Raw genomic sequence first — 23,765 nt, forward strand, 5'->3', positions numbered from 1 at the left:
AACAGCAATATGAACTTCTTATTCCCATTGCTTTTCATTCATTTATGAGAACCTTAATCTGATTTTCTCTTTTTGAATAAAATAGTACATAAAATCGATCTGAAAAATAAATTTGGAAATATTATGGAATTATATCGTTTTCTTCATTTTATAATATCATAAAAAAATTGTTTACAATGAATCTGACCTCAGGGGTTAATTTTTCACCCTTTGTAAGATATTTATCTAAATGGATATTTTATTTTTGTAAGTGGAGGTCAAATTGACGCATAAAAAATGATTTTCCTAAAACTTCGACTTATGAACTTCATAATGTGTGGTTGAGTTAGTGCGACATTTTTGATATGTAAGAGAAAAAAAAAAAAAGACAAACGGCAGGTAGAAGTTGTATAGAAATGCCAATTTTTATATAATTAATGGTTACATTAATAAGAGACACCATATTTTTGTTCTGAATTTTAAATAATTCTAGTATTCCTAGACAGGTAACAAAACATATATATAGACATATGTTGAAAAGGACTATAACTTTTTTAACGTGAAATTTTAACTTACTATAAAAATATGTATATCTGAACTTGATTCTACGGAAATGACGATTAAAACAGTCAGAATAGTATTTTTGTTTAGATAACGTTAAAATAATCATTGTCATTTTATATAAAAAAACTATAAATTGTATCTTTTATTCAAAAGTTTCTCACAGCAAATAATAAATGGCCTGGTTCAAGGACGAGACAACGGTGCATCTCCTAAGAAAAGCATGGAGTGTTATAGATGTGGAGGCCAGGGATATTTCAAACGCAATTGTTGTGCTCACCAGCTCCAAGGAGAAGCACACAACACAGATTTCCTCAACGAAATGTGCAGGAAAACTAAAAACAGCTAGCACTTTGGGGGATATGATGGCTGGTAAGAATAAGGCCCCCAGCGAAGTGGCGATCGATACTGGAGCTGAAGTCTCAATCTTACGTAGAGGACTCTTGAGAGCTAAAGATCTAAGGAGTATATCCGAAACAATCAGATTAAAGACCGTGACTGGAGAGTCGACGCCAATCATGGGTGAAGCAGAGGTAGAAATCTGCGTTGGTCAGCTGAAGATAAAACATTGGGGTTTCGTGGCCAACATTGAAGACGACTTTATTTTGGGATTGGATTCGATTAGCTGTTATGGATTGACGGTCGATCCAATGGAGAAAGTCCTACGTCTTGGCAATGAAGAGTTTATCCCGAATCAGCGCAGTATTGAATCCAAGCCTGTAAGACTGATCGCGTGCTAGAATGTGAAACTTAGAGGGAATACAGAAACGATTGTTCCAGTCAGAGCAGAAGTCAAACCCGGATTTTCCCTCGGGATTATTTAACTAGAAGAACCTCATGATTGCGAGTGCTTTAATTAACACGGATTGTGACATACCTGCCGTCTGTGAACCAGTCACGAAGATCTTCATCATAACGAAGATCTTTCTGGTAACAGTGATGAAGGAATACAAAGAAATTTAGAAATTACTGCCCTAAATCTTGATCATCTAACCGAAGATTAGCGGAAAGTAGCAAGAGAGTTTCTACAGAAACACAATGAAATGTTTGCATCTGGACAGTCCTATGAGTGCATAAACATAGTGCAACATCGAAAACTATTTTGGTGAAACAAGAGGAGGCCGAGGAACTGGTACGAAAAATGTTGGACGGAGGCGTTACAGAGGAGTCAAACAGTCCATGGTCTTCGCCTATAGTGCTAGTCACCAAAAAAGACGGGTCGATGCTATTCTGCGTAAACTACAGGTAACTAAACGACATAACCAAGGACAGTTACCCGTTTCCACGAATTGATGCCATGCTCACAACATTATCAGGATCCACCTGGTTCTCCATGTTGGACCTCAAAAACTGCTATTAGCAAGTTGGTATTGAGCCACAAGATAAGGAAATGACCGCTTTTCTGCCGGGAGTGGCTTGTATCAATTTACCGTAATGCCTTTAGCACTGTGTAATGCTCCGGCTACTTTTGAGAGACTAATGGAGATGGTATTACAAGGGCTAACATGGAAAACATGTTTGGTTTCTTTAGACGACATCATGGTAATGGGAAAAACATTTGAGGAGCACTTGACCAACCTGGAAGAAGTATTTAGTCGAATGAAGGAGGCAAACTTGAAGCTGAATCCGCAGAAATGCCTCCTCTTCTAAAAAGAAGTAGAATTTTTGGGGCATACTGTTTCGGCAAACGGGATAAAGATTACCGGAACGAAAATCAGGACAATTCGCGATTGGTCAAGACCAAAAGATAAGCACAAATTCCGAAGTTTCTTGGGATTATACATGTACTACAGAAGATTTATCAACGGGTTTGTTGATATTGCTGCTCCTCTGCACAAGCTGACGGACTTGAAGTCTCAGTTTATTAGCCTTCAAAAGATTGAAGAATGCACTATGCTCTATTTCTCTTCTGTCCTATCCGCAATCATTGAGAATGTTCATCTTGGACACAGACGCGAGCAACATCGGAATAGGTGCCGTATTGTCACAGATGCAGGACAAAGAAGAAAAAGTCATCGAGTACTTCAGCAGCGTACTTTCGAAACCCGAGAAGAACTACTGTGCCACTAGGAACGAGTTGTTGGCGATTGTGAGAGCTGTTGAACACTTCCATAAATATCTCTACGAACGCGAATTTCTGATTAGAACCGATCAAACACGTTACGACCTTAAGGATAACTAAGTCGCATTCAAAGGCAGGGAATTTGGTATGGGCTTATAATCCCTGAAGAAGGAAATGTCGTTACCCGAAGTTGTCGCCAGACTGGGAAGGTCCATATACATACTATCGTGACGAGAATCAACGATGTCGTTTACAGAATTCGACGAGGGTCGAAGACGAAAATGAAGAACGATCAGAATTAAGGAGAGGGCAGTGTAACGAAAAAACCCATACGTCGCCCCGATACGACGCCTATGAGTTTTCTAGTGTGTGCGTCGATGATGGGTGACGGCGGCCGAGCGGCGTTCGCTGAAAAAAAGCTTGGAAGCGGAAGTCGCAATGGGTATTCCACAAAGACCTCGATCACGAAACCTCTAGAAGGAGAGTAACCTACACTTAATTAGTCAAATTTTTGAACTTTTAGCCACACATATGTCTCAAAATAGAATGACAAATGACAGGTTTGATGTGCATTTGAATTGAATTGATTTGAATTTGACATATAATTAACTGGCCTTAACCTAAATTATGTAATAAATATAATCTCCTGAAAATTATGACTCCATTGATGATTCTTTTCACTAAGTTTTGTCAAAGACTTTATAATATGATAAAACTCCAATCAAAGTTTGCTTTCTCATCCTTTTCCAAAAATATGTATGTAACGTTATCTCAAAATAGTGTTCCGTATAACTTACCCACAAGTTGTTTTTTCCTATGATTTAACAATTTTATTTTAAAATTTACGTATGTCTTTAAAAAAATTCTTCAAATATCCTTTTGTTTGTTAAAACTGTTTGCAAAGAATTACTGGAAAACAAACCGTTGGAACAAATTTATTTTATCGATTGTCTGCAAAATTATTACCATAATTACTTTCAAACTGAAAAAAACAGCATCGTCATGGCAGGGTTTAGATATAAAATCAATACATTATTTTTTTTTTAATGGATGGCATCATCTTATCTTCATGATATGTCATATGTTTCACAAGTCGTTCTTATATATTTTTCCACGGAATATTGGCCACTCTGACTTTAAAGCAATAACTACAGCTGTCAATTTTAATAAAATTAGTATAATATGCAGTCAAATATGTACGTATATCATTTCTTTTGTATGTGTATAAATTATATACTAGGGTTTATATAAGACTTTTACTAAGTATACAAATAATCTCGGAAACTACCACTCAACTTGTAAAATTTTAAAGTGATAACCAAAATTGTTGCTTCTATACCTGTGGTTTATTATATATACAGGGTGCCGCATCCAAGTCTGGATATAGGGAATTAACATGCGATTTGGTTTTTATTTTATAATATCTCCCCAGATCACTTTAAAGCTATTATTGAGTGATGCCTTTATGGAGGTCGAAGAGGACTATCGGCCAGTATTTTTTTCAAATCGTTGCATCGCGGTCACTCACTGTAAAAAGGTTTTAAAAATCGTATTTTGAAATTCGCGCCCAATCCGATTTGCCGCGAAATGTTCCGTCGCACTGTCGAAGTTCGGCGATCACGTATTTGGAATAGCCATACAAAATCCAAATGTCAAAATGAAATTAGAAATTTTTCTCAGAAATCAACGAACAACTCAAACTGGATTATTTTATCCAGTGTGATGATTATTGTAGGACAAATTAAACGGAATAAATGCACAAATTGATCCATTCATTCGTCATAGTGCGCGACCCCGTTAAACGAGCCATCTCGGAACTACACTCAGACCGTATCCAAAAAGCCCGAGATGAAGACTTCGAGCAGCTGGTCTTCCTGAAAACCCCATCGGCAGCATTTTGACATGTACCGGGAGCCCTCAAGCTAGGAATGTACTCGCGCTGCCTCACTCAGTTAATCACTGAACGACTCAAATTGAATTATTTTATCCAATATGACGATTATTGTAGGTCCATTTAAACGGAATAGATGCACAAACTGCACAAAATATTTTATTAGGTTATGCTGCTGGTGCTGGTTGAGTCTTTATTACTAAAATCTCATTAAAATGCCATGTTCTACTGTGATTAGATGAAAATGCGAGGGCCCGCTTTTCTTATTGTGTGATGATAAGATTTACCATCAAAACAGCTGGCGCTTTTGAAGAGAACCTTTTAATGAAGCATTTAGATAACTACAAAGAAAAAAACTTAACAATTGTTGATGAATGAAGTAATGAAATATTGTACGAATCTGGAGAAGTATTGCACTATTTTCAAGAATTGCTCAAAAAGACTGCTCTCAGCAGCTGTACAGTAAGTAAGCCGATCTTCAAAACTCCTACGCGTGTCGATCAGCATTTGAGTTGCAATCTGAAGACAATATTGCTGGACTGCTTGTTTCAGCGTTCTCTGTTTGTATAGCTGGTATTGTTTGAATACAGATGGTCGTGAAGAAATCTCCAAAGAAAAAAATTAGATCCGGCGAACGCACAGGCCAATGGGGCGGGGCAAATTTTTCATTCCAACATTGCGGAAAAATACTGGTTCAAATAGACAACATTTATGAGAGCTCTATGGCTGGAGATTTGGTCCTGGATGTAAAAGACTTGCTGCAGATGCCGCACCCTTCGAGTCTCAGGAAGTATTTGCTGAGCTAGCATATTGTCCTACTTCTGAGCATTCATTCCGGATTCGATGAAAAAAAGTGCAATGACATGATGTCCTAGAAGCCCCAGTCATACACTGACAGTTGTACGCCATTGATAACGATACTCATGGACCACGTGAGAGTTGTGTAATGCTTAAATTTGATCGTTCTGACGATTATAACTTCCCTTAAGACCTAATGAACATTCGTCAGTAAAACAAATGTTCCTGAAAAACTCTCCATCAGCCTAGATTCTCTCAAGCGTTTCTTCGTAAAACTCCTTACGTGAGAAGTAGTCCTCAGGCTTCAATTTTTTGTCATGATGCTTTTTGAAACTTCTATCCCATCTCTCTAAGATCCCTAGAAAACGTTGTGCCCACCTGATTTTATTTACTTTTTATCACCTTTGAAAATAAATGTAACTTTGTTTTGTGAAATATTATTTTTATTTTTGTTGTTAACAAAATAAACAAATAAAACAGTAACACAAAAGTTTCTGAATCCCAAAACACATTCGTAATAGAGAAAAATACTTTAAAATGTTGATGAATCAATGTTCTACATTTCTCTCTCAAAAATTTCTTGTAACGAACATGCTTCCGGGTGGCAAAATTCCATCCCTGAAATTTTAATTCGAGCTTCGCAGCGAAAGGGTTAACGAATGTAAAATCAATTGACTTCCAATCTTTAGTGATTCGAAAAAAAAGTGTGAAATTTACCCAAATTACTTACTAATTAAATTAACCGTTGAAGAACAAGCAGGCCCTCGCTTTTTCATCTAATCGCAGTAGAACATAGCATAACCTAATAAATTATTTTGTTCAGTTTGTGCATTTATTCCGTTTAAATTGACTTACAATAATCATCACACTGGATAAAATAATTCAGCTTGAGTTCGTTGATTTCTGAGAATAATTTCTAATTTCACTTTGACGTTTGGATTTTGCATGATTAATTCAAACACGCGATCGCCGAACTTTGACAGTGGGACGGAGCACTTCGCGACAAATCGGATCGGGCGCGAATTTCAAAATACGATTTTTAAAACGTTTTTACAGTGAATGAGCGCGATGCAACGATTTGAAAAAAATACTGGCCGATAGCCCTCTTCGACCTCCACAAAGGCATCACTCAATAATAGCTTTAAAGTGATCTGGGGAGATATTATAAAATAAAAACCAAATCGCATGTTAATTCCCTATATCCAGACTTGGATGCGGCACCCTGTATATCTACTCTGCCCACGTAACTTTTTGAAAAAAACAGAAAAGCAAAATACCTACTACAACATAATTTTACAATATATTCTAGAAACTACTTCATTGATTGCTCTGAAATTTCTGATTTGGAATATTTAGAACAACTTGCTTTAGTGCAAGTTTCTTTATAAAATCCTGTTTATTAAAATTTTATATGTACAAGGTGTATGAAAAAATAAATAAAGTAAATTATTTCATTGTCTGAATCAAAAACGACCTGCTTCGTTTTTCAGAAATTTTAGTGCCTTTAACATTAACGGTATTTATCCAAATCCCTATTAAAAAATTAATGACGTACTCGTAATCACAACATTTTATTAAGAGAGGTATATGGATAATATCTTCCTTGAGCTGTATTTTATAATCCACGCCTATTTCTAGATTAGGTTAAGGGGATTATCTTAACAAATAAATAAAATTCGCAGAATGAAGTTTTATACTTTGTCTATAAAACTAAATTTGTGGTTTAAAGTGAGTTAAAAACAAATTTAATAATAACGTCTTCAGAGTATATTACCAAATTTTGTAAAAATGTTGCCTGATTTTAGTATTACTTTAAAAGCAATTTGTAATATGTTTTATGATCAGACAGAAAAAATCGACAATGTTTAATTAATTTAATGAAAAGAGTGCTGAGTATATTGAGTTTTAAAAATACACAATGAAAAACTTCAATCAAATATTTACTAGAAAGAAGATGATAATAAACTAATTAAAAAAACTGCTCGTCCGTTATGTAGAGAAAGTTATAGACAGGTTATATTTAAAATCTCATAATAATAAGTCTGTTAATAATGGAGAGATTACAATCATGTTGAAAATGTGTAGAAAATTCTATGCGCCAAATGTGGTGACGTTAATATTTGTGCAACATTTTTGCAGAGTTTTTAAGTGTTTTTAAATTTTAAAGTTTTAAATTATTTGGAACTTCTTTAAACAAAAATTAGTTTTGCTACTGCATCTTGTGCATTGTATGTAGATGTTTCACTAAGCAAATTAGTAATATTAATCGTATAACAAATTTTTTGTTTGGATTTACTGTCTTATTTTAATAACTACAATCGAAGCAATGTTAGTTTTGGTTAAAATTCAGCACAATTCTGATGCTGCAGATTTACAGTTTACAAACACTAGGTATCAAAATAATTAAGACGTAGGTGTTTTAGATGTCCTTTACCACGACTCGAAATTTCAACAAATTTAATGTGTACTGAGCAAATTTTAGCAACAATTAATGTGATTTATTTGTTACAATAAATAATTCACTTGAGGTTATTTTTCGCGGCGATAATTAAATGTTGGTTCATTTGTACGAATACGAAAAAATAGTGTTTGTTTTTCTTATCATTCTTAAATTACTAGTTTATTTACATTTCACACGGATTTTGTAAATGAGTGTCCCTATAGTATTTGAAACAAATTATTATTACTCAGGTTACTGACACTAGTGGCCCTAGTGGAATAAATTCGGTCAGTGGGTAAGATTCGTATCAAGATTTAGGATTACCATAAAAAGAACCTTTACAATTGATTTATAAATCTTAATTATAAACATGTCCCTGTAACATCTACACACATAAGGATCAGTTTGAATCAGATTAATTAATCTAGAATTTTATCTAAATCTACGTCAAGTATCTAGAAAAATACTAAAAACTGTGATTTCCCTAGCAAAAATGTACGTTCCAAGCCAAGTATTGTCTCGCATGGGTGCTTAGCGGATCTCTAAATGAGTTGAGCGCGCTTCCACCACTTGTTTCAACAGCGTTTCCACAGTGTTTGAAAGTGTCGGTTCCATAAAGCATGCATTTTTATTATTATAAACGAAAATGTTTTTTTGTGGTTCTAAATATGTGAACACTGGAATATTTGCAGTGAGTTTGAAATTAGTGGTGTGATGATTTCCTGTCACATGGATTTTCACGGATTTTGCGTCCATGGGCAAGTTTTCCGCTCCTAAGAAGCACAAGGTTAGCTGAATTTCACCCAACGAAAATTACTGTTTTTAAAAGATAACCAATTTTCTACCATAAATAATAATACGGGTACTCAAAAACACTGTAAATGCTTATTTATCAGTCATTAGTTTACTTTGTTGTTTGGGTCGCTTATCGAGCTGGTGGTGCTTAAATTTTTATGCCTGTTTATGATTCGAATTTATTGTTAGAAATTTTGAAATGTTTATTGTAATAATATTGTCTTGGCAGGCTTGTTGCATGTGATGCGTATGTGGTGACACGGATGAAGGAACACCCATGTTTTATATACAGTTAAAAAATACACCATACCTACCCATACAATGTGGCATGTCTGCAGTTCAGGAAATACGCTCTCCATTAACTATAAAAACCGGAAACTTTATACAACACATGTTTTTAATATCAAGTGAATCATAAAATGTAGGCTACAAATGGTACAAAACAGAGACACCGTATTATAACATATGCAAGGCAGTTTAAAATTTAAAAAATCGTATTCGAATTTTTCGTTTTCCATATACATGTTTTTGCATTTCACAGGAAAATATTTCTGTAACGGTTTAAGTTTTTGCACACACTAAAAGTCGCTACGCAGAGATTTTATGACATCTCGTTTAAATGCTCTTGACATGAATAACAAAACTTAAAAGTTAAGTTTTTTCTACATTGTCTTATTAAAATATAAAATTTTGGTTGTTGTTAAAATTATAAAAATAAAATAAACTGCACCAAAATGTTACCAGCACTAAAGTTGAGGCTTATTATTTGTTGTCTTATTTAAATGAGGTTGCATTTAACCCTGAAATTATCAGGTTTTTATTTTATGTTTTTCAGTTTTACTACTTTTTCCTGTTACGTATCACCGTTGACAACAAAAAACAATTTATTTTAACCTTGATTTTTGAGCTCCATTTACAAAAACAATGGCACATCTTTGTTTCCTATTGCACATACTTTCACATTCGGTGTCGCAGAATACGTAACTGATTTAAACAAAAAATTGGGGTTGTGGGTAGCACCTAGAAACTTGGTTGCCATAGACACATACGTTCTTCTTTCACTCTAGAAAGGTTTTAGTAAAAAAAAAGAATTGTTCAAGAATGTTCACATCAGAAGTGCTATTCCTATATAGTCTAAAATAACATAAAAAGTAACATAAATAAAAATCTATGTAGGAAATACCAGTTGTGGTTTACTAATTTTTTATATTATATTAGATAATTTAATTCAATAAATGACTTATTTCATATATTTTGTAACATTTAATGAATAAAACAGCACATGAACACACACATTTTATTAACAGAAGAGTAACAAGTTTAGTTTATGTGTGTTATCTATAAAATTTAGATACTACTATAATCGGTTCTACATCGACTACACGTTATTATTGTTTTTTTTATAATCTGAAAACTTTCACTCTTAGTTTGCTTCACAATTGTTTTATTAATCGAAATTACTTACATTTGCTGTACAAGCCATGTCTGTTTTTATTTCGCAATTATTAAAAGCCGTAACTAATTAAACATAGCACGTTATTATGGCTCATTTTATAAAGAAAAATACTGAAATTAAACAACGAATGAGTGCACAGAACACATCGAAAGAGTGTAATCTGTTGTTACCGGAACTACAGATTTTATCAACCGTTAGTTTTAAATTAGTTTATTTTATGCAGGTGTATTATTTAGCAGGAAAAGATCAATACTGCTTTCAATGGAGCCAAATTTGTTTTAAGTTTACATATCATTTATTCCTAGTAATTCAGAAATGATTACCTTGATATTGATATTGATATTCTTAGTCTAGAGCAAAAATATTACTCTTATGAACTTATCAAAATAAACTAGGTGTATATGTGTTAATAAGAAAGGAAGGTTGTCTAGCATAGCTAGCGGAATTCCTATTTTTTTTCTATTGTATAATAAAAATTTTCAATTGGTCAACATTACAAAACAAAATTATATTCTATATTTTTATTTTTTATTTGATAAGTATATAATTACTACAGATTTTTTTGAAATTGATATATGTAAAAGTATATTAAATCACACTGATAATATTAGTTAGATATTATTCTGGTTTTTATTTTACCTCCATATTTATTCAAGTGTTGCAATTTTATTCTTTGCATTGAACGACTGGAATTATTAACAACTTCATTACAATTATTCATTACTCAGGAAAAAGTAATTATTTACTTAACACAATTCTTGCACTATTATTTTTGTCAATATTAATTTTTTGTGTCAGGGGTTATACAAAACTCAGTTGACATACATCTTGTAAAATTTTTATGACTTAAGCGCCTTAAGCCAAAGCACCCTTATAAGTCAAACTGGCTATTCTATAAATTAACTCAGTTCACATATACCTAGTAAAACTTTACAGCTCCAACAACGGACAGTAATAATCCTTGCGATTCGGGTCCATAAAGCTTACAATAGTCAGTTGGACTTACGGGTGATTTGGCTTAAGCCGCTTAAGTCATAAAAGTTTTACAAGATGTATGCCAAGAGAGTTTTATAAGTATTGATATTGATACTTGTTATGGAAAAATTGGGAGATAAGCACTTTTAGTCAACTCTATGTCTGTAGTAAGTTATCTGTTGGTTAGTTAGCCAGTCGTAGACACCTTGTTGTTTTTTCCTGAAGTATTAATTTTAAAGTTTTAATGGTTTTTAATTATCACATCACCCTAAAAGACTCTCAGTTTATGCACATTTAGTACTTAATGTAATTATTTTGATTTCTCAGTAAAACAACTTTTTTTTTGCTTTTTTTTTTGTTAATTAAATTTCTTGTAGGAATTTGCAATTATTCAAAGGTAATTGTTTTAATTACGCATAAGCAATCTGTTTATTGTTAGTTTTAGCAAAGAATACTTTTTTTCATTTCATCCAACCTTGCCCTTAGCAGTTAACATCTTTTTAGTTTGTTGATAAGGCATAAGTGAACAATACAGGTACATATTACTTATCAAGTAAAATTTTATGGCTGTTGTTACAGTGGAATTAGGTAACAAATACCGCCAATCGTTCCTCTATAAGAATCCATGGTAAAATAACCGCTTGCAGGACTTAGCTTCTTGAGAGTTTTTTTATGATTTTAAGTGAGACATAAACAAACTATACAGCCTGTTATTGAAAGGTACGTACAAAATAAAATCGGCAATTGGTCTCCAAGTATGGGTGCTAAAAGTTAAAAAAAGTTCAGGTAAAAGTGTTCTCCTTTTAGAGATAAAAATTATTAAAACTTATGCCCAAATTCGTTGTGCGCCTCTGATAAAAAGATCATCTTTTCGTTTCTATAGCAACATTGAGTCTTGACAAAAGTTTTATTGTTACAGTTGCTAGGATTTACTAAAAAAAATTAATTTCACCTATTTATCCTTCAGTAGCGTCTAAAAAGATTGGATAAGGGTTAATTTTCCCCTTAAAATTTTGATAAGACAAAATAAGTTTTTCCGACTTCTTAGACTTCGTGAAGAACTGTCCATTTTGTTGTACGTACCTTTCAATAACACCCTGTATTTCTATAGTGTTCATTTTCTGTAACAACAATAAATAAATTTGGCTAAATATTTTACTACAATTGAATATGAAGTTAAGAAATTATTTTACTTTAGAGTTTCATCTTTTCTCTTTAAACCGCGTTAAACACTACAAAATACACTTATGTATCGACTACAGGGCATCATTTTACCACCGATTTTTACGAATCTTAAGTAGATACTACTTTCTGTCTTCGTAGCAGCAGCCTTAAGTAAATATTTGCATTTTTTTCTATGTCTAATAAAAACTTCGTTATTAGATAAAATTGCAGAATTTCTTAAAATAATTCATAATAAGTGCTGCCTTGAATACATTCATCCTAAAAAGGCAGGATAAATGTTAAACACATCGATCAACGTAGTCTATCATACATCTCTTTTTTCAAAATACAACATGTTAAAATTCAAGTGTATCAACGAAGCTTTTGTAACTTGTAAATTTTAATGACACATTATTAACTGTCACTGTCAGTTAACCTTATTAACCAGTTATACTAACGAAATGTGGTCATTCTTTAAAGGAAACAAGAAACTTGTTGCAAACCAGGGTACCCAGACAGTAGTTAGTCCGTACAATCAACAAATACTTGTTTCGACAATACATTTTTTATTTCGTCTTCAGGCAGAAAATATCGTGGCGAAATTAATCTTAAACCTGATGAAGAAGAAAAGCTTTTCTTTTCGCTGTTAGAATACACTCCATATCAAGATATTCAGGGTCAAAACAACAAGATTATTAATTTACCGCAACCAAAACCGCCGAAAGCTTTATTAAGAAGTGCGTCCAACGCCAGAAACAGAAATTTTCTTTTATTAGATGATGATGGCGTACAAGAGTTATTTTTGCAAATGAGTGCACGGTCAAGAAGCAGCAGTTTGAAGAAGGTTATTGTATTGTATCAAGACAGTGAGACTCAGACCGTATTACACGCACAACCACATATTTTGCAGGATGATCAGGTTGCTAGTGTTAGCGCTGATGCTGCTATACAAACGAATCCTGTAAGAAAAGGCATGCTTAAATGATAAAGAAATAATATAACAATAATTATTCTGTTATTTGTTGTAATGTTATTTTTTGTCACCACCTATGTTTGTCGTATTGATTATCAAGACAGTATATGTCAAAATAACAGTTTGTGTTCGTCCAAAAAATATGCAACTTTTGTTGGAAATTATCGTGTAACTGCATTTTGCTACACAGTTCCAGATACAAAAACTCATGGACAGATTTCTGTTGCGGAGTAAGTCTAGTTCGAGCATGGATGACAATAAACATTACTCTTTTCACGATACCATTCTCCGGAAATTCAAGTTCATCAAAACGCTGAAGAACTATGTCCTTTCCAAAATTCGCAGTGCCAAATACGACTTAGGCAACGGTTCCCACCAAGAAGTCAGCGTCATTTCGTACGATCAACGGAGCTTCACCGATGTTGAGAAAGAATTTGATTTACAAACATCCGTCAAAGTAGATACACAAGCTGTTCAAAATTTAAAGAAAGTTTTAAACGAAAGCCTCCATAATAAAAATGTACAGAACAGTACGTATTTAGAACTGTTAGAAATTGCCGAAAAGACTTTCGCACGACAGCTGGACATATTCGAAGGAATATTAACAATACTTAATGCAAAAAATAGTGAAAACAATTGTGTGCAAAAGAAACAGAAACAATTAGTAGCAAGCTTCATAAACGACGAATCGATCGATGCCTTCGCGGAAAGTATTGTCAAAAATTTGATCAACGAGATTACGAAAAGTATTTCGGGTACAGGACAACGATCTGTTGAAGGAAAATTGAACGCTGAGATTGAGGAAGATCTTGGATATTCTTATCAAATTAAGCAAGCTAAAGTGCGGACGTCAAGAGCCGAGGATTAATGAAGGCACTGCACATTCGGTGCACAAATGGAACTGCAAGCAATTAATGCAATAAATGTGTAAAATTTTCTAGTTTTGTTGAAGTTCTTAATAACAAGTTTAGCATTTGGAGTTCTATGAAAAATCTGACACATTTTAACTTCTAGTCGATGTTTTAAAAATTTTCATCAAGTTGGTATACAGGAACGCGATGGTATGGATGTTGCGGGGTACATATTAATCGTGCCACCTTCAAAAAAATCGTAAATGGAAAATTAACAGCAATATCCAAAAAAATTATAGATTCTATTTGCAGCAAAAATACTCATTTTAAATTCTGGGTGACTATTAATGATCGAAGCAAATTTTTGTGTTGGCAGATCTGAATTACTGGCATCCATGCTGCTACGTCAGTTCACAGTTGTAAATTTTGCCATGAAATATTAGTAGTCACCCGGTAGTTTCTTTATGAATAATGCATATTAAACTAATGCGAAATGCTGCTACTAATAATTGAAAATAATTTTTCATTATTTGTAATCGCTTTACACAAAAAATAAAAAACTTGATTTGCTATAAACATAAATTAGAATTTTTGTGGACCTCAAGTTAATATCTCTTTAATACACAATGCTATTTGAAAATAATTGATTCAGAGGAGTCCGAGTTTGATGCGGTAATTTTGACAGCACTGAACTGATGCGAATGACATAACGTTAAACAAGAAGTGCTAGTGAAAAAAAAAAACAATATATTGTACTTTCAAATCCACTCTGAATGAATGAGATGTGATTCCATTCAAGCAGAAGAGATTGTTTTTCTCATTTCTCGAAGAGTGCGGAGTGATTAAATGGATACTATTACGAGACAATGAAAATGCAGACATTTAAAAAAATCTTAATGCGAAACAAATATCACTGACGGCAAATGGATATTATACAGGGTGAGAAAAAATGGCATAAACTTTGGCGGCCATGTCTTCTATATTTGTGGTCAAGGACTTTTTAAATTATTTTTTCTTTGCTCAATAAATAGTACTTAACAATGTGAGATCACTCTCTATATACAAGGCAGTAAATGCTTTTATTTTACAAGTAACAAAAATAAGAATTCTTGCGGAGTTAAATTATTTTTAACAATATTGAATATTGATTAGATATTGTGGCACTGAAATTAACACTGTTATCAACAAATTTTTAATTTGTGATACCCAATTCAAAATGCTGTGAAAATACCTATAATGTTAAAATAAAAAATGAAAAACGAAACATATTAACATGTATAAAAAAATATATCCACAAATTTTTAAGTTATTTTAACGACTTTTCTGCTATTATTTTTTACTTTCCGAGCATTGTAACAGGGTCCATCGGGCGACTGGCTACGTTCATGTGTTCTTGACGTTTTATGACCCGTTTCCGTCTATTTGTCTATGTGTCGTCTATTGTCTGGGTCTATTTTTATTAGACAGATAATCTCCGAAACTACTCAACCGACTGATATAAACATTTTTATGTAGGTATATTAGGAATATCATGCAGGATAAAATTCCAAACATAATTCGTGTATTCATCCCACTAACAAACAATTTTATGACGTCAGCTGAACATTTTGCGCAATAATGGATATTTAAATTTTATAAAATAATGTACGCCTGCTTTTGTGGTTTATGAATCCACCTTAATTTTGTTTATTATTATTTTTATCGTTTAATTCTTTCTGTATTTTAGGTATATAATGGGACGTTCGGGTCGGCTTTGAAAATGGAAGGTTCGAGTTCGAACTCGATCCTCGATTTTTAATTCTAATTTTTTATCAAAACAAGACCTGCGTTGACCCCATTTTCTAAAAAATGTAAGAGGTGTTTTACACTTCACAGAATTACTACCAAAATTAATGTTGAAAATTTTGCAATGTCTTTGAATATTTTTCTTGCTAAATTTCTAACATTTATTTTGGGAGTAATTTTCCAGGTAATTTTCGGAGTGATTCTGTGACATGTAAACCGCTGTGAAAATACAGTAATGTCGCGCCCGCCTATATTTAATAGTAAAATAATACCAATTTATTATAACAGCTACTTATCCAAAAATATTTTTGCTTCCTTGTAGCTTAATAAATTAATTAGTTCTCTCTTCTGTTTGGAGAAGACAAAATGAATCAGTTTTAATTTTGTTTTAACACAAAAGCATACTGTCACCTGACGCTGGTTATCTGTACGCGCTTAATAGTAAAATTCTTTCGAAATAGTTGTAAATATGAACATGTAAGTACTAATAAAACTACATTTTTCCCTTTGGTTATCTACTTTAAATATATTCCATATTGTCCGGACTTGTACATAATTTTTTCAAGAAGTTGTATTTGTCTACTTTAGGGGTGACGGAAATTTTGTCTAAATAAATCTTAAACCAAAAAATTGGTCGAAAGTTGTTTCGACAGAACTTCCCTCGCTCCTGAAGTACTATGAAACATATCCAGCATTTTTGAAAAATTATAAAATTTGATTTTGCGGATTTTTTTTAACGAGAACCCCTATAAGTTCGAATAAATATGTAAGTATATAATGTTAAAGTAAATGTAAAGAAACGTGCAACGCGTATGTTTCAAATGAGTTTTTACTTTACAAAATTTTGTGATGATATCATCAACATTTTTGCAAAAACACGTATGTCACTTTGGATAGGTGCAGTGTAATACTAATGATAACATTGTTTCTGGAAAACGGAGTGACCGTTCCCGATTTAATCAACAAAATAAATTGACTCACTCATTAAATTCTATGAGTCACTCTGTATGAGAAATTGAAAAAAATTCATACAGTGATAAATCACAAGTATAGACTCATCATATTTTGCACATTTTGGATAGGATTTATTCGGCAAAATTTTGAGATAACCTCATGAGTTTTTTGTGGGGGGATAAACGAATAAATTTTGCTTATCTATCATGAGTACTATAAGCTTAAAATATTTACAAGATTTCAGAGCAATCGGTTTTGCAGTTTCAAAGTTCCAAAAATTCTGGATGTGTAGGGTGAAAATCCGACACGGATTCACACACCAGTGTGAGGAGTATCTTATTTCATGGTATTAAAAAAACTTTTGATTATAAATTTTGGACACGACGTCATGCGATTGGTGGTGGAGTTGACTAGCCAAATTTTAGTTAGCGTTTAACCATCTACATAATATTCTTAATATACGTATAAAATGTGACAACAATCGGTCTAATAGTTTCGGAGATTACTTGTCTAATAAAAATGCATACAGACAGACAGACAGACAGACAGACGGAAACGGGAGACCCCTTTTTTCGTACTGTAGAGGTCATGACACGTCAAGAAAATATGAAAGTGGCAATTCGGCCATTGGACTCGATTACTATACTTCTTTAGCTTATGCTCGAGAAGTAAAACAAGTATTTTTCTTTATTTTCACGCGTAACCAGTACTGAGTGAATCAGTGTGGATTTTTTTTAGAAATTAAAATTTTTGAGAAGTCATTTACTTTCTGATGGAAAGCAGTATTATAATTACTTAAAATAATTGTAGATAAGGATGTGTACAACAACCTCAATTATAACACAATTATCTTGACATAATTTCAAAATATATAATTTAATAAATACCTTTGGGTCTTATTGCATATTTTTTAATAAACATTTATTTAATGATTTTTTAGAGTACTTTCTGGATTTACTTAACAACTCACATAGAGATACTAGGAAAAAATTGTGTTTGATATACGTATTTCAGTCCACAGATAGAAAAAATTATTTTAGTATTTTTCAACTGAACAATGTCTTCCTTCTGTAATAATAGTGCTTGTATTGGACTATAACATTTACAAGAATCGCATCTTTTATCGATTTTGTGGCCCTAATTTTAAAAGTTGTTTTTTTAACCCTTATTCAAATTTACCCTTCAGTTTCCCTTGAACAAACTAATTATTCACATAAAGGAGTCCTGTGAAAATACGGTTGCTTTCTTGGTACAACTAATTGTAAGGATAATTATACATCGGTGTGGTAGTTCTATTTTGCTTACACCTTGGGAGACATGATGCAAATTCTTGGGCAAGAGAATGTTATCTATCCGTGTTTTTTTGTAACACCCTTTATAGATATAAATAACAGTGCCTTTGATGAAATCTGCACCAAATATTCGAGGCAAAACTTTTCAGTAGAGTGATCCTAAAATCAAAGAAGGCATTTTGTAGGATTTCAAATTAATCTGTTAATGGTAAATGTTCTGGTGATTTGAAGGAGTTTTGAGTGACTTACAAAATACAGAATCTGAAAACTAAGTATAAATTTTTGGTGAACTTCTTAAGAATTGCCAAATTCTAAGCAAAATCGACAGGTCGTGTTTCAGTCAAAATGGCAAAGTCAATAGTAATTGGTTCTATGGCCTAATACAAAATCAAAAACAATTTCTGTAATGTAATAATTCCTGTTATTATTACGTTTTTTCCAAAACCTGACGTGCAAGAAGTATTCCTTTTTAATAATGTAAATGGAACTAAAATCAAAAATAAATTAGCGATAGATTATTGTCTTTGCCATTTCTATTGAAACATCACCTGTTGATTTTGCTTAAAACAGCTTTCGTGCTTCCGATTGATTGAGAACGGCTTTTAGTTAGAAAATTGTTTTGTCTGAATACGAACATTGCCAAATCTACGATAAACAAATGATATTTCAATCGAATTGACAAAGCCTTATAAGCTTATAACATATAGTAAAGAAAAAATAAAAAGCTAAACATTTGTTGCTTGTGCTATGATCAGAAAAGAGAAAAGAGACATGAGATTAATTCTTACTTAACGTGGAACTACCAGTTAATAAAATTTTCCATGAAAGTTTTTATTTTCACAATACTGAAGCAATTTTGTTTCAATTTTTATTTATTAGTATGATAAATGTTGATGCACAACGTAATCTGTTCAAATTTAAATTAGCGCGCGATTGCTACTACACGTAGACTTCGGCAGATGGCGCCGTCTACATTTGACAGGTAACCAAACAATCGGGAAATCGCCAGTTGACGAGTGAGTCACGGAGGGTTATAGTGCTGTTAGTATGTTATTTGTATATTTGCCAATTATTTATCGTTCGCGTAATACGTTAATCAAGTATCAAATTAACCTACGTCACAGTTCTTTACGCAAAGCCTCCGGAAAACACCTCACTTCAGTAATCCCGCAGTGAAAAATTACCTGACCTTGTTAACTTATCATTGCTTAATTAACTTAAAAGTAAGGTTCATTGTTCATAAAATGAAGTGCTGTTTTTGGAAATAAACTGTTCCATGGGAAACCCGCGAAATGGTTCACAAAGGAGCAACACAACGTCTGGCAAGATAAGGTCAAGATGAGCAGGGGGTACTACAACTCTGGAGCCCCCTTCTTGTACTCGGTATGTCAGGTTTTATGTAGTTTTTAAGCAGACTTAACAAATTATGCTAAAATCGAGCAGTTAATGACCACTAAATTTGTGTGCGTATGTATAAAGTTGTAAAGATAACAGAGTAATAATTTTGTTTATATTTGTGTGAATTCTACTCAAGTCCGGGTAACTTAAAGTCTAGCAAATTGTGTTTTGTAATATTTAGGTAGATGTGACTACATCTCGAAATGTAAAACTGTCCAATTCATGCATAACCCATATGGATGCGAATTGTACTAGTGTGTAAATAAAACAACCTTTTACTTTTATTTTACTTGAAAGACACCGTAATTGTATTATGGTTATGACCATTATTTAGATAAGAGTTTTAAATATTAATTGCGGGTATTAATATTCCAAGATTGGGTTTTCGTTTTATTAATAAAAAAATGCGGATGTAAGCGCAGTTGGGTGTTCCGATTTCTAATGGTGTACTTTTATGTTTATTAACCAATATTATTACCGGAATTTCGTGGTCTGATTCACTAAATTTGCCTCCCATAGTACCTTTATTACGGTTTCAGCACCACAAAAAATATTAAATTGATTGTAGTCGAGTTTCCCATACCGAATTTTGTAGGTCTCCCATTGAGAAATAATTAGGCAGATCCAAAGAAAAAGAAAGTGAAGAAAAACAATTGCCGTGACAATAGATGCACTATTCCGAAGCTTTAATGGTCCTTGAGAAAAAATGAAAATTGTGGACCTAGATATCTGTTGCCCGCATACAACAGCTGGTTATTTGATTAAAGCATAGACCCATACAAGCATGAATACCGTTAATTTGCTTCAATGAACGGACATATGGGAATAAATTACTCAATAAAAGTAATTTAAGTGCTGTCTTCAAAACTATGAATATGTAAATATATTTGAAGTTGTACACTTGCAATACATCAATTAACAGAGTAGGAATATTCGAAAGTTGCAGCGAAAAGAGGTCCTTGAGATCCTCCTTGACAAGAATGGAATGTTCGTAATTTTGAATGGACCGTTGCCTTCCTGCTGATGATGTCAATTTACTTAGAAAACAACTTCTATAAGAGTTTTGAAATCCCAGAGGTAGATGAATAACAAAGGAGCAGATTCGACTCGTAAAAATTATTAAATTATGCAGCGTTGAGTCATTTTATTACTGGTTCAGTTCACGAAATGTTACACTTTCTTTAAATATAAACCACTACTATAAATATAAACCGGGAGCGTTGCTTCATGAAGGTTGCCAGTGATACGAATTCCAAACTTTATATGTAATTAGCAGATCATTGTTTATTATTATCGCTGATTAACTAATCATTCAGTCTGATTTTCGTCTTGATTGCTCCATAAAGTTTTCCACGTATCATTTACCCATAATAATCTGTTGCATGACAGCTTCATTGACAAAATTGGACCTAGCATCAAGCCGTTTTGTTCCTTTTAAGGCGGCGCAATAATTACAAGCAGAAACGCGCTTAAAGCCATAAAATTACTAACCACTGCCTGTAAATTAATCGCAAATGCACGTTCATAATTTATCCAAAGGCATTACGGTTGGCTGATATATTTGAAACTCTCGCAGAAAATGTCGAATGGGGTGCAACAAGATGCGTTAGTGGAATGCAGAGAATTTTTTATAAAGAACATGTAATTCCAGTTTTGCTTGTTCGAAAAGTGGAGGTGAATTTATCTACAATGCACCACATGGAGTTGCTCACCTATTTTCATTTTGTCCAATGATTCATAGGCGTGTGAAGGTAAGAAATTTATGGCTCGAGTGGTTTGAGGATAATATGTCTTCCGAACGTTAGGAACGGTGGAGAAGGAAACAGAGTGAACAAAAGTTCGTGCACCAAGGCAACCGATAAAAGATTGCAATCATTAATGATCAGGAATTACTGACTGATAAGAAAATCCGCTTTAGTAACAGTAATATTTACCAGTGTTTGACATATGATATGAATGAGATAAGCAGATTGAGCTGGGTTAGGTACACTTTATTAAAAAGGAAAACACGATTTGGTCGATGCAACAATTAAACACACTTGCCAGTTGCTGGATGAACTATACCAAAACGAAACGTGTAATGAAGGTGGAAAGATTTTTTTTCGTATGTGGTTATCCTTGGCGAAGCAAAATTCAATATAAAAGAAAAGACTCAAAAAATCAATAGTCTTTGTGATTTAAATGAACGTACATATTAATAAGGCAGTCTATTCACATTTTAAATATCCGCTATGGTCGCAATTTACTTCGAAAGTCCATATGGTAACACTACAGTATTCAAGTGGGATTAATTTCGTTGCTAATATTTCATATTTTTTTCAGTAATATATTAAATGGAACCGAATTCCTGATGATACCGAAACTGTTTTAGTTAATAAAGATAGTTTTTGCGGTGCCAAGATGAATGAGGCGGTGGGTGTATTTTAAAATGTGGATAAAATATACGCAATATTGTTTGGTTACAAAATAATTGAGATAGTAATAACAACGTCTTAAGAACAGTTGTATTATAAAACATATATTTAATAACAAAAAATCTGGTTATTTTTCTAAACATCTGCTGGCAGTACAGATACTGAGAAGTTGATAATAGGTGGAACTTACTCTTTTCTGCTGAATTTATAATGTTAAATGAACATTTTAACTTTTAGTGAAATGCGTTTTCCAGTTGTTTTTGTTATACGACAAGTACAGTTTAGGTTTACTACTTTTTATGCAAGATATTCGTTAAAAACAATATTATTAACGAAGAATATGTTACCATAATGAAATATGTCGTACATCAAAATCTCAAAGACTATTTTAAGATTTTCTAAAGCTTTTAACACTATACAGGGTGTTTACTAAATATGCGACAAAAATTCAGGAGGTTATTCCTTGGGTTGTTTTAAGATTTTCAGACTGCTGAAAACGACTACTATGAGCATTCAATTTTCTCGTCATTGATTACCGATTTTTTTCAAAAATACTAGGATCATTACACCTTGAAGATTGTAACCTACTTACCGGATTTCAAATAAATGCTACTTTATTGTTACCTCACGAAGTGGGTTTCAACCCGAGCCCAATAAAACTACGCTTACGACAAATGATATTATTAAAGATATTACATACGATAAGCCAATCACTGTTAAAATATGCGGAAGGGCACCTCTTCTCTCCTCAGCGTAGGCGGCGGAGGCTCCTGACTCTTCCTTCGGTTCTCAGATCCCGTCTCTTCCCGAAAATCTTCCTTGAAAAGCCCCTGAACTTGATTGTCTTCCTCCCGAGCTCCTCACTCGCTCCCCCCCCCCCCCCCCCCCGCTATCTCCTCTCTTCTTATCTCTCTTTTTCTCCCAGTTTTTTCCCGTAGCTCACACCAACACTACGCGTGATAGATGCGCCACCACTTCGAATGCAAATCAATTCAAAATTAAATAAAAATCCGTTACAAGATGTCCGATTTCTCAAGTATTCTTCATTTGCCACTGGAGCAGTGTACATTAGTGTTTTCAAATGGCCCCATAACTAAAAATTCAAGGAATTTAAGTCTGGGAGTCGAGTAGTTTTATTTTACTTTTATCACCCTGTATATTACAATAACCAAAGAATTACCCTCTGAATTTTTGCTGCATGTATAGTAATCTACACTATTTATATCTTTTCGGATTTCTTGGATAAGATAAATGAAAAGTGGAAAATATATTATTTTCTTGTAAAAATGTACACAACTGTGAGGCACGATCGTACCAATAGACGAACGGAGTTCTGAAATACACTATATCAGGTTATTTGGAGAAAACTTTCTTCGCGCCTGAAGTATTATCAAACCTGTCTACTTTCTTAGATGAAATTCGATACTGCGATTTTTTACTTCCCGAGCGTAAGCAAAGGAAGTATTGTAATCGAGTCCGTCGGCCGACTCTCTGCTTTTACATTTTCTCGATCTTTCATGACCCCTAGAAGACAAAGAAATAGGTCTCCCGTTTCTGTCTGTCTGTCCGTCTGTCTGCCGTCTCGGATTTTTATTAGACAGATAATCTCCGAAAGTACTGGGCCGATTGTTGTCAAATTTTGTATTTATATTAGGTATATCATGTAGATGGTAAAACGCTAACCAAAATTTGTCTAATCATCCCCACTACTAATGTGATGACATCACTTCAAAATTGTACATAGTAATTGGGTTTTTAAATTGTATTAAATAACATAGTCTTACACATGTAGTTTATGACTCCGAATTGAGATTTTACCCGAAACGTCCAGATTTTTGGAAAAAAAATCAAAATTAGGAAACAACATTTTGCAATTTAATTTTGAATCTGCTAACAAGAATGTTTTGAAATGTTGCAGATGTTTTAAAGCTATAAAGAGCATAATAAATGTTTAGTCAAAATATATTTGCTTATCCC

At 33.2% G+C, this 23,765-nt stretch overlaps 2 protein-coding genes across 4 annotated transcripts in view; both read left to right on the top strand.

The window, feature by feature from the left end:
• Positions 1-8,389: 8,389 nt before the first annotated feature.
• The window catches only part of Jvl (javelin-like), a 110,735-nt gene continuing 95,359 nt past the window's right edge, over positions 8,390-23,765 (top strand). For 2 of the 3 annotated variants that reach the window (XM_064053188.1, XM_064053191.1), the window contains exon 1: positions 18,978-19,359. In XM_064053188.1, coding sequence (XP_063909258.1) covers positions 19,315-19,359 — 45 coding nt within the window. In that variant the 5' untranslated portion in view covers positions 18,978-19,314. Of the gene's footprint in view, positions 8,519-18,977; positions 19,360-23,765 lie in introns of those variants that run through there. The other variant, XM_064053189.1, reaches the window with a different exon arrangement.
• Positions 12,544-14,430, top strand: LOC135126502 (uncharacterized). The gene is made up of 2 exons (XM_064052520.1): positions 12,544-12,646; positions 12,703-14,430. Exon 2 carries the CDS (start codon positions 13,303-13,305, stop codon positions 13,960-13,962), a length of 660 nt encoding a protein of 219 aa, XP_063908590.1. The 5' UTR covers positions 12,544-12,646; positions 12,703-13,302; the 3' UTR covers positions 13,963-14,430.

The sequence above is a fragment of the Zophobas morio genome, unplaced genomic scaffold (assembly GCF_036711695.1).
Source record: "Zophobas morio isolate AGI-343-1 ecotype UQ-CSIRO unplaced genomic scaffold, CSIRO_AGI_Zmor_V1 ptg000011l, whole genome shotgun sequence".
In the NCBI taxonomy this organism is placed as follows: domain Eukaryota; kingdom Metazoa; phylum Arthropoda; class Insecta; order Coleoptera; family Tenebrionidae; genus Zophobas; species Zophobas morio.